Here is a 12,187-nt window from a genome sequence, read left to right on the forward strand (position 1 = left end):
GGAATTAGCTACTGCAATCTTCAATCAACAGAGTAGCAAGCATTTTCCTTTCCTTTAGTGGATTTTAGGTGGAGAGTTAACATTCAAATTGCATATAACCACCTATTTGATACAATCAGATAACAGATATTCTTGTTTCATTTGTTGTATGACAACGAGCAGCTTCTCCCTTGGATTGACAGGGAAAGGGAATGAATATCTGAAGACTATTAACATTCTGAAAGAACAGACAAAATAACGTTGGCATCTGAGCATAACAGGACAAAAGGCCTATGACAAATCACCATGAAGCTGAGAAATAACACTTACTGTCTGGGCATGTAAAAATCAGAGGCTGTATTCTGAAATCCTGGCCACTGGGGCTAGGGGCAGGATACTGGATTTACTAGACCTAATGTCTGATTTAGCACGACAAATCCTTACAAAGGTCTTGTGATAATGCTCTTTTTGGATTTTTCTTCTTCACTGACAGAACTATAATAGGTGTTCAAATATAATGGTGAATACTTTAAACAAAGTAAAGGAGATTTTGATGGGAAGTCTCATTTCCAGATGGCAAAATTATTCTGTTTCATTTGGTGATTTTCAAAGTCAGAGTGACATTGTACAAGAGAAGAGAGTGTGCTTTTCTAACATGCCCGAAATTATTGCCAATATGGGTTTAAAAAAATTTTACTTTCTGTAAGTTTCAGATTACATCCTAGCCTTTTCTGTAAATAAAACTAAGAAAATCTGCTCTATAAAGAGTACACACAGTTCATGAAACTATTCATATAGGCAGTTAAGCACAAATCCAAACTTTCTCTCAATATTAGAAATCTTAGAATTAGAACTTCCAACATATTGTGTCTGCACAAGTATTATGTTACTTATTTTTGAAGCTGCAGACATAATGCTTTGCATAAAGATTCCATATGCTTTTAAGGGTATCTGGATATCCTCTGCTAACTAACCCTGCCAGTTTGATACACGTTGTTTCTACTTTACTACCTCAATTTCCTGACCCTCTTTATTCTGTTCTGTGGAACAGAATGAGTAGTACAATCTGGAAATTAGACTGATGGTATCCTGTTGTAAACTGGCAGCGGCAAGTATAGAATCCAGTAAGCAGATGCATGACATTGCAGTTGATATGCCACTTGATTTTATTAATTTGAAGAGGGGGCTTGCAGGATGGCAATATACCAGAATAGAAACTTCTTCCACATTCATGAAAAATTCTGATTATCCAGGCTAGTTTGTGGAAAACAGTTATGCACCACTTGATTACTGAGCTGTCTTTGAACTGAAAAGATATACAGGAGCTTAAAAGCTTGAACAAGAAAATGATACAAGCATCATCAAAATAGACACCAAATTGTAAGAGTTTTTTTTCCCCCTATATCTCTGTCAAAAAAATAGTTACAGTAAAGTCAAGACCAAAGAATTTTTTAGGTGGCAAGAGGGCCATTTTAAAGTACCCTAAATGACGGTATAATTTTCTCTGACTTTCAATTAGAAATTACTTTTTGTCAATTTGTTTCTGCTGAACCTGTTGTTTTGTTTTACTGTCAATTATAAAACCGGCAACCTCTTCTGTGATGCAACCCCTTACACCAGCAGTTTGAGATACACACAGTTAAACTGTTCAGTTTTATCATTTAAATTGGAAAACAAATCAAGAACAAATGGCACACAGCATCACCTACCACTCTGCAATGAAATGAATGATCCCTATAAAACTGAACTGGAACATTTAGCTAGGACTGAATTATCAAGTCATTGTCGCAGTACAAAATCTGTATTTCCTTACCAATTTACAGGACCATTTCCACCAAGTTCTTTGCTACAGTAGTTCATTCATTCAAATTAACCTTATTATTTGACAGTCATTTCCAATCCTTATTATAGTACATTGGCATGTACGGCTATTACTGTTGGGCGACTAATAAAAACACTTGTGACAGTCTTACTCTCTTGTGCACCAGTCCAGGTTTTTATAAACTGCGATCTTTTGGAAAACCTTCCTTCAAAATTTGTGCATGCAAACCATCACAGTTAGTACCTTAAACTTACGGTGATGGGTGTTTTACAAATGTATTTGATAGAGATACAGAAAGATATGCAAGCACCAGATGCATGCAAAAGTGTCTTTTGTGACTACAAAAGCAGAGCTGGGTAATCTTTCTTGACTACTGTTGCTTTATTTGAAAATGTCTCAAACATTTCAAACATATGTTGAAATGATTACTCCTTCAGACATGATACCTTGCAGATTCAGAGGAATTAGAAACTCCTGGATGTGACTAATGTATGTGTGTGTATGTGGGGACACATAGCAAAAACAGAGGTGCTAGCTGTTTTTCTACACCAGTCACACTAAAGAATAAAGTAGATTGGCTGCTCCTCTAAACCACAGCAGTCAACTATCAACTTCCAATGGCTGTGTGGTGTCTGCAGGTGCCCAGAGTAGCACATTCTGGCCATGTCCACACAAACTGAGGAGAGTTGTTTATGCTAGTTTTGTGTTGTCTGAGGTCTATTTTCTGCTAAACAGATTTCCCAGAAGAAGAAAAGATTTTTACAAAGATGCAAGGCCTGTTCAGAATTCCCTTAATGTGCAAAGATCTAAACAAAGTCTCTAGCTCAAAGTCAGAAAAATGAAGAAATACCTTCAAAACAGAAAGAATATACTGAGGTAAAAAAAATCAGTAAAAAACCAAGAGACCATAAGCATTGTACTCAGACAGAGATCTCATCAAGGTCAGTAAAATTTTTGCTTGAGGAAAGACTGGATATGGGTTTGACCCTTTATGATTAACCCTCATTTTTCTTCTTGTGCTCATTCAGTTGAGGTGACATTTCAAAATCAATAGATGGGTGCAGCTCGGCATAAAGACAAAGTGTGTCATCCACTTAGGACTTTGCCATCATGGCTGAGAAGAATATTTTGCATATCAGTAATTTGCAGGATGCAGAATAATGAACAAGTGCAATATTAGGTTTAGCCAACTACAAACCAACTTCTATAGAGTGTATTTTGAATGTAATAGGAATTATGTGTTTTCACTAGTATGTTTTTCTTAAGCAGAAGCGTATCTGATTTTGATGATGTATCTAAGAACATATGGGCACTCCTCTGAACCTGTATTTGTTTCAGAATTCTCTAGTGTATTTCATCATGTTCTCATTCCTTCTACCTTCTGTGGTATTTCCTTGTATCACTTTGGACAGCTGCAATATCCTTTCCTTAAAAATACAGGTCAGCTTGTGAGTAAAGCTGGAAAAATTATAGAAGCTTTTGAATGAATATGTGTTTTTAAGTTCATGTAAGTTTTTTGTCTATCTGATAGCAACGTGAACAAATCTGTCTCTGTTACTTTTTGCTGCTCCTTTAATTGATGCTGCTGCAAATAAGAACACTATTTTCCAGAATAATCTTTTTTATGTTTACATTTATGATCTCAAAAAGATTTTGATTAGAGCTCAACTATTCTGTTGAAGTTTCTATGAGATCTGCCTAATGCCTTTAACTTTTCCTCTGTATCTAGATGGTTGACATACTTTATTCCACTGTCTTCATGAACTGTTTTGGAAGACTCCCATGAGCACGTATGCCACAATGATAAAGACCAGAGATGTTAGAAATGGAGGTAACAGTGAGAGTACAACAGGAAAAGGCCCTACGTTGTAGAAGCCAGGTGCTTGTGTATTCTATAGCACATTCCCACATGAAGGCATTAGGCTGTTGATGGCTGGGTCTTGATCGGGTTTTATTGTATCACATTCTTGTCTGCTGCTTGTGTACTTTCATCTGCAAGCATTTACTTATGAATTGTGGTGATTCTTTTCATCAATATTGAAAGTACAGGAACAAAGCTTTGATAACAGTGGGCTTCATGTGCTCTGCTGTTATACTAACCAGTGAGCACTTTGGTTTTGTCTGCCTTGTAGTAAATTGAAATGTCAAAGGATTCAGTATTTTTTAGGGCATTCTGTTCTGAATGTTTATTTCTCCGGTGGCTGGAGACAAAAGCATGGTGCTTAGATGTTTGTGACGCTGCCAATGTTCATTATAAATCAGGTCTGGTGTGTATCCACTGAATGTAAGAAGGAACCTGAGAACTGCTGGTTTCCATTAATTTCCCTGGCCATTTTATTGGCTGAAGACAAGGAACCTTAGGGATTCTATCACAATACTTACCAGAAATTCTTTAGTTTTTCCAGGAAGTTGGATGGGCTTTCAGTGGTAAAGATCATAGGTTTGATTTCATTCTTCCTTTTTAGTCTACATGGATTCACTGAAAATTTTTCACTTTTGAAGTGGAAAATATTCAGCAATTGTATTTGAGTTGAAATAATATGACTGAAGACTACACTACTCAGTACAATAATCAATGCCAAACAAATTGCTCATATCAGTAAAGATGACTGCACTGGTAGGTTGAAAGGGTAAACATGGTGCTGCAGTTATTTCTCTTTCAGAGCACTCATGCAAGAAGATAACAGAGCTGGCTTATAATGGCATAGAATGTAAAGTATGACATCTACATGAAAGCAAAATATTGCAATTAATGTAACTAGTGCTAAGTGCTTATAAAAAGTAACCAATATCACAGAATCTGACACATGGTGACCTGGTATAGTTATCACGGAGTTTCTAACCTTATCATTTTGCTATAGCTTCAGTTTTATATAAGACTGCAAGAGCTAAATTCATCCTCATTGTAAATCAGTGTAACTGCTGTTGAATTACAGGAGGGGTATCTCTATTGTAGATAGAAATGCAATAAAAAGGCAATGCTTCAAAAGAAAGGTTTTCTCTGAAAAGTGTCACCTTTTATAGAATCACAACTGAGTCACTTGAAAAAAATGTTTCTCTCCAAGACAAAACTGCCTGGAAGCCACAGGTCAGAGACAATGTAAAAGGTCTTCTAAAATCTTTCCTTGTCATCAGCTGTCTTAAAACAGACACTTATTTCATTTTTTAGAAAATGTCAAATGAAATACGATAGCTTTTTGTTTATTAAAACATAATGCAAATTCTGTAAGTAGAGTAAACTATTTTATTAAAACTAAGTGAATAGAAGGAGCAGAAAGAAAACTTGACCTTGTTTGTGTTATCTAGCGTCTGACTGGACAGAATAAAATATCATTTGCTTCCGCATGGCAACCATTGGCAGAATCCATACCCAGAGCTCTGCACTGACAGACATCTAGTTGAACCTGCCTGTGAGTATGCATATGCCTCAACGTCCCACGCATTTTTGAAAATGGTGCTCACCAATCTGGTAGGCCTGTCTCCGCAGTGTTCTGGAAGCTCTGTGTCCCTTCTTCTTTAAAAACATCTGGCTTCCTGAGGGTAAAGGAAGCAGAAGGGGTATAATAAAGAGCCAGGGAAGAAGAGAGGCTCCTGGGGAGAAAGGAATGTTCTGTGCCCAGCCATGTCCCCCTTCGTGGCTCAGAATATTCAAAAACATCATGGGAAATGCTTCCTCTCTATAAGGCCAGCCAACAGGAGAGAAAGGGAGTGTGAGAGGACACATTTCTGTTATAGTTTGGACAAGCTTCTCACAAGGATGAAGAATAAAGTTATGGAAGCATTTAGGCCCAACTGGGCATGCCCATGAAGTGTAGTTCATCTTTTCTTGCAGACTACGGAGAAATTTCTTCATTCTTGACTTCCAGACAAAGCAAAATGAAGCGTGTTAAACACCCTGAGATTTTGGGAGGAGGACCACAGACAATGGGAAAATCTTTGGAGAAGGCCCCCATTAAAACATTTTGCTTACACATGCTTAAAATGGGAAATAGGGAAAGAAAATTTGGGCCAACCAGAAACCTGTGTTTTATTGTGGTATACTGAATTATAATGCTGGAAAATTTCTACCTTATTGCTCAGGAAATGGGTCTTAGAGCATATGAAATGTCACCTCATTGACTACAAGGGGAAAAAGGCTATATTTATTCTATTTTTCTATCTATCTTCATGGCCAATAAAGATGCTATTTCATTTACAAGAAGTTCTATACCCAGCTACCCTGTTTCAAGAGGCAGAATAAGAAAAAATCTCTAAAATTGAAAAAGTTACTGCTCTTAGGACCTTATTTAAAACAATTAAAGTTCTGCTTTGGATTCCTATTTCGTGAAGACAGTGTTCCCTTTGACATATACTTCTACCAAGTCAGTTTCACTGGGAAGAAATCATTTTCAGATAGAGTCCTTTGTAACAGAAAGATGAAATAACCCCAAATCTGTGTTTTTTATACTCTTTGAAAAGTACCTTTTATATTCTTTAGGAGTGAAGGACTTCACAATTTCCTCTAATTGTCTTAAAATGTAATTTGACATGAAGATTTCTAAATGTCTCTTTTACAAAACTAAAATAAGATGTTCAAGATTAAAATGGACCCAAACATGAACAGTCATTATGCAAGGGCTCTTGAGCCCTTTCTTCTTTTCAGCTGACTGGAGAAGCAACCAAATCCCCCTCCCCCAAACCCAAGCCAGGCTCAGTTGATCCTGCAAAAGCACATGGCAGCTGCAGTCTATCAAAGATCTTTACAAAGATCTTTTCTGGGCAAACACAGATCTTGTCTGAGTGAGGAATATGAGGGGAAGACTCACCCAATATGATTGCATTATGTTATACTGCTATGCATACACACCAAACAGGCTAACACCTTCTTTATCACCTTGTAAATCCATGTCTGGCTTCTCCCTGTAGATTATCATGGAAAAGGTCCATCAGATCAGACATTTACTAACACTGTTTGGAAGGCATGGAGAAATACTAAAACTATCTAGGTTATAAATTTAGATGTCAATATCTTTCTGACAGATTTCCTAGGATGGCCATTTTTTAAAATGGCTTCAGTTCATCATTTCTTCTATTCATTGCCAGAGGACAAAGTCAGTCTTCATTTCTTGGTATAGGGTCACTATATCTCAGGAAGTGACATACAAAAAACATCCAAATTTCCTAAGTGATCCTGGCTTCTGGTCTGGTTGTCAACATTAAGGACAGCAGTCTCAAAAATCAGTAACTTTTTCCGGCAAGCTGCTAAACTCTCAAGAATACTCCAGCTCCTTCTCCAAGAAGGCAGACTCGAACTACAGGTGTGAGAAAATGACACAGTGAATTACATGGATGCAAGCAAATTGAAAGGATCTTGTTGCCTTTTCCAAAGAATTTTAAATTCAATTTTTCACATATTAAGATAGCCAAAGCTCTGATTGCCATTCTGTCTTTACAGATCACCGTTGCTTTGTTCGTTAATTCTGTCAGAATTTGTGCTTCTACTACATGTTGTCCATCAGTATAAGATAAAAATTAATTTAATTCTCTTGAAAACTTTGTTTCATCTACTGGAGACAAGAAGTAAGATTTAAGAGATTATTTGAGACCAGGAGAAATCAATTTGATAATTTTGTCTGACTTGGTATTTAATGCAGGCCTGCGAACCTCCCAGAACTTGCTTCTGTTTGAACTACAGATCTCATTCAAATTAATATCCAATCTTGACTTGAAAGGAGTATCTAGCAAAGCATTTGTAACAGTTTCCTAATGAGTAATTACTTTGACTGTTAAAATTATGTTTTATTTCCAGTCTGAATTTGACTACCTTTAATATCTAGCCATTGCTGCTTGGAAACTTATACCAAAGTTTATTCTGCCTGTAGCTCAGTAATAGTGGAATATAATCAAGTCATCCTGTTAACCATATCTTTGATGAACTAAACAGCTTGAGTTCTTACAATGTTGAAGTATATGGTCTGTCTTTCAATCACCTAAAAAACCTCTTAGTGATTCTGCTCTGAATTTTACACAATTTACTAATGTCTTCTTGTCTTGGGAATACCAGAACATGACATTGTATTTACCAGATTACTCACTATGATTCTCAGATCTTTTTCTAACTCACTACATCTCAGGATATAATCCTCCATGTAAATATTACATACATTCTTTAGTCCTATATAAATACCATTTTATACCTGGTGGTATTAAAAGTGTACTCTTTGTTAAAACCAGTTTTCTAAGCGATTCATATCACTGACTCATTGACCCATCTTCTTAAATATTTACCACTTCTTTGATCTTTCTATATCTACTAATTTTATTAAATTGGATATTTTCTTCTAGGTTATTGATAAAAAAAGTTGAATGCTAAAAAATTTCTAAAAGTGACTTGGGAATCCAAATCCCATTTTATATATGGACTAGATATTAAGGAGGTTGAAAGTCACTTAAGTGAATGATGTTTTGGCTCCTAGAGGACTAAGTCATCCTGTAAACAGAACTTACGTCTTTGAGTATTTTGTAGAATGTTAATACATGCCTCAAAAGTAGACTGGAGTTGTTTTTATTTTCCTCCAACAACTAGACTTAAAGATTTCCTCTGTTATCAAATGTAGGAGGACTTTAATAGCATTCTGTGCTCTTTGTTTACTTGCTGTTTGGTGCCATGTTTTATTACTGGGCTGTGATTCCTCAAATGCTAATTCAGGAAGAAATCCATACCTGTGTTGAGGACAGTTATGAGAATGACACACAGTTGCACTGGTAACCTCCACAGCTTGAAATTTTACCCTCTTGTGTGTAGTTTCCTACTGGTGTAGAAGATCCCCTGGGACATGGACTGCCCAATTTCAGAAGTTCTTTTATTTCTCACCTCTGGTTTGACTCAGATTTTTCTTTGTGCTTTCAGATCCCTATATGTGCATTAGTTGAGATAACTTGTCACATATGACAACATATCTGAAGTAAGATTTGCCCTACAGATCATCAAAGAGTTGTGACAGATACTAAACATTTATACTTGGAAAGGAGAAAATTCTTTTTGACAGGGCATGATGAAAGGGAAGACCTCTATATCTGAACTACCTTCAAACCATTACCCAGTGTTCCTGGACTCATTAGGCTATGATCAAACTTTATGACACCAACACTGAACAGATCTAGAACTGAAGCCTTTTTTATAAAAACTAACACTGTAGCATTTGAATTCCTGCCTTTCCTCTAACAGATCTTTTCTTGCAGTGGTTTGTTAAATGATATTTGTAATGTTTTTTACAATGCATTTGATTGTAGCTAAGTTGGACATTAAACTGGCGCAAGGAGGATGCTAAGATTCTGTGGCTGAATTCTGCCTATAGCTCATATGACGAAATATGTAAAACCGATATTGCATAAGAGTTTAGAGTTAGAGCAGTTTCCCCTTTATTCCCCCTCCACTCCAAATGGTCCACTGGATTTATAATATTGACAATTACACGCAACTCACACAACTATGAAAGATTTAAACCTCTATTTGGATGGCAAACATAAAATTCAAGCAAACTAAATCCCTGAATGAATCAGGTCTTAGAATCCCTTCTGAAATATGAAGGAACTCTAACAAAGTCTTTATTTTAGGGATATCATAAAGTAATGTTGTCACAACAGCAAGCGTGATTTTTAATGGGTTTACTTGTCACTTGGGAGCTTTATGTCAAACTGTGTCATAAAAGAGAGGCATATAAATGAGAAAATAATCACTTCTAATGTGAAAAAAATCTCATATGCTGATTTATCACACAATGTAAAAGGAAGTTAGAATGCTGCTTGAATTTATAACTACTCTGATCAATATTTAAAGCAATTGAGCAGATAATGTGAATTTTCTAAAGTGTCTCTTGAAATTGAGAAGAGTTTCTTTCTCTCTCCATTGTGAAACCACAGGATCATAAATAAAAATATAGCTGTAAGCAGCTAATGTCATACATGTGTGTCTGAGAAAAATGATAAGGGAAATAGAACAATAGGGAAAAGAAATCACAGAAGGGGTAAAGGCACTCATGTAAACAAAAGGTAAAAAACAGAGAAGGAAACTGAATTCATCACATACGTGATCAAAATTCATTAGCAAGCTTAATAGAAGAGTCTCCCATAGAAGGAAAATAGCCAAAATGAAAGATGGTTTTCTAAAACAAGGGCCCGCTTTTATAGCACATTTTGCTAGGGCTAAACTTTACAGCTTTAATAAACAATGAATACAAAGAACAACACAAATGAAATCAGCAGACATAAAGATATCCTGATAATTACGTTAATAGAGTTCTACAACTCAGAACAGAGATGTACCTATTTATTTTAAACAATGGTTTCCAAAGAACCAAATAATTCTATAGAATATAAGCAAAGGGAATGAAATTAGAAGCCTTTTTTCTTGGTCTTGCTATACAAGTCAAAAGTCACAGTGGTATACCAGTTTCAATTGGCCAATTGAAAAATTGCAATTTTTTAGCAAGAAGTGATTCTGTGATTCAGACAAAGACACGAGACACAACAGCAAGAACAAAAGCAGAAGAGTTCTTCCTTTTCAGGTTTTGTATTGTTTTCTTGTGTTTGGAGTTATGCTCCAGGAATATCTTCCCTTTCTACCTCAGAGATGTGCGCTTTTCAAACAGTTTGTTTTTTATGCACTAAAAACACAAATAGAGAAAATCTTGGCTTTTAGCCAGCTATAAATTTAGCTATATGGAATTTTCCAGGTTTGTTCTTTTCTTCTGTTGCTTACTTCTAGGATTTTAACAACAGATTTTATCTACATGTTTTGGACTTGCTATTTTTATTTTTGAATATTGAGTCCTATATACAAGTTATGAGAATGGAAATAAATAATGACAATCTCACAAATTGTTAAAAGGCTTTGAAGCAGCTGCCACTGTGTACCTGCTTCACCTGGGCAAGCTATTTTCTTATACAAAGACTGCTGCATGATTCATTTACTGAAATGAAAAATAGGAGTACTTACCTGTAACTTTGTCTTTGCAAATACTACTATAAAACAATTTCACACTTCAGTTTTAGCTCCTTATATGTGACTGATAGAATTTCCATGCTTTTTAAAAAACTTGATGCATGACAGCAGTAGTAATACTCTACTATGCTCCCTATTGACTACTCTCTCAAACTCCAGTCAATTCTTAGGTTGTAGAGGAAGTGACACTCTCAGTAAATGTAATAACAATTTACTAGAAGTAAAATGTATAAACAAAAAATAAGAAAAAAATAGAAAAAAGAAATAAGAATACAGTCTCCAAAATGTGAAATATTGGGGAGGGAAAAATACTTCACAGTGAGGTCTTCAAATAAACAATCACAAGCTTTTAATTTTCCCTTCTAAAAAGTATCCTTTGCTAATATTTCTACTACAGGCATGGGTATTGCAGGCATATAAAATTGCCCCTTTTTCGCTATCTGTATACATATTACATATACAAACAAAACTGCACATATACATAAGCACACACAAAGATGCATAATCTATGGTTTAACTCAGGCAAATCATTTAACAGACACTGAAGGTTTGCTTACTTTTTCTATAAACATGTTAACTAAAACTTCAAAACTGCACTCTACCTAAGGTCTCTCTGGTAAGAGTCTTGCATGTGGTCAAATGCCATGGTACTTCATCAAAGCAGTCATTTTAGTCAGAAGGATATGTACTGAAATATCCATAAGGGCAACATACTCTCACTAACTATTACATAATGGAATAATATCATACTTTCCATCAAATTAATTTACCTACTCAGATTTTCCCTTTAATCAATACAGAAATGCAGATTTCTTTGGTTGTAAATACGTAGGTTGGGTACGTGAGTGTGAGAAGAATGGCAGAAGACCTGTTAAGATAGAATCCTTGTATCAGGTGCTGAGGATTCTCAGTGACAGTACCAATTATTCTTTTAAAACTTACTGCAAAATACAAAATCACTCTAGAATTGGAGGCTCATTAATTCTATTTTACAAGCTAAAGTAAGTACCTCCACAAAAATAACTTCTCAAGTATGAAAAAGTTTAAAAAAGATCTCCTATAACCTTTGCTAAGATAATACTATCTCAAGACAATCTCTCATAACTGAAAGCAAAGCTGCAAACACTTGTCTACCTTTGACTGATAAACATATTTGCAGTCTGTTTTTCAGACAGCATCCAACAAGTGAAAAAGGATGCTGCAAGACATATTTGTGCCAGAAAAGTAAAAGAATTCACTTGGACCTGATTATATCTCACTAAAACTGTTTACTATTTATTTCTGAAAGCTTTTGAGATTTATTATCTGCACAGACACACTATGCTCATGAATCTCTATGCTTTCAGGAGCTAGGAGGTTATAGAAAACTTCCTGAGGCAGTGGAGTAAATAGCTATAGTTTTG

General features: G+C 35.6%; 1 protein-coding gene across 13 annotated transcripts in view; it reads right to left on the reverse strand.

Moving 5' to 3' along the window:
* GPHN (gephyrin) overlaps positions 1-12,187 on the reverse strand; it is a 339,571-nt gene that overhangs the window by 15,933 nt on the left and 311,451 nt on the right. For 6 of the 13 annotated variants that reach the window (XM_067295576.1, XM_067295571.1, XM_067295574.1 and 3 more), the window contains one exon: positions 5,264-5,335. The exons of the other annotated variants lie outside the window; for them this stretch is intronic. In XM_067295576.1, the coding sequence (XP_067151677.1) occupies positions 5,264-5,335 (72 nt within the window). The remainder of the gene's footprint in view (positions 1-5,263; positions 5,336-12,187) is intronic. 13 annotated transcript variants of the gene reach the window in all.

This window comes from Apteryx mantelli, chromosome 4, assembly GCF_036417845.1.
Source record: "Apteryx mantelli isolate bAptMan1 chromosome 4, bAptMan1.hap1, whole genome shotgun sequence".
Taxonomy (NCBI): domain Eukaryota; kingdom Metazoa; phylum Chordata; class Aves; order Apterygiformes; family Apterygidae; genus Apteryx; species Apteryx mantelli.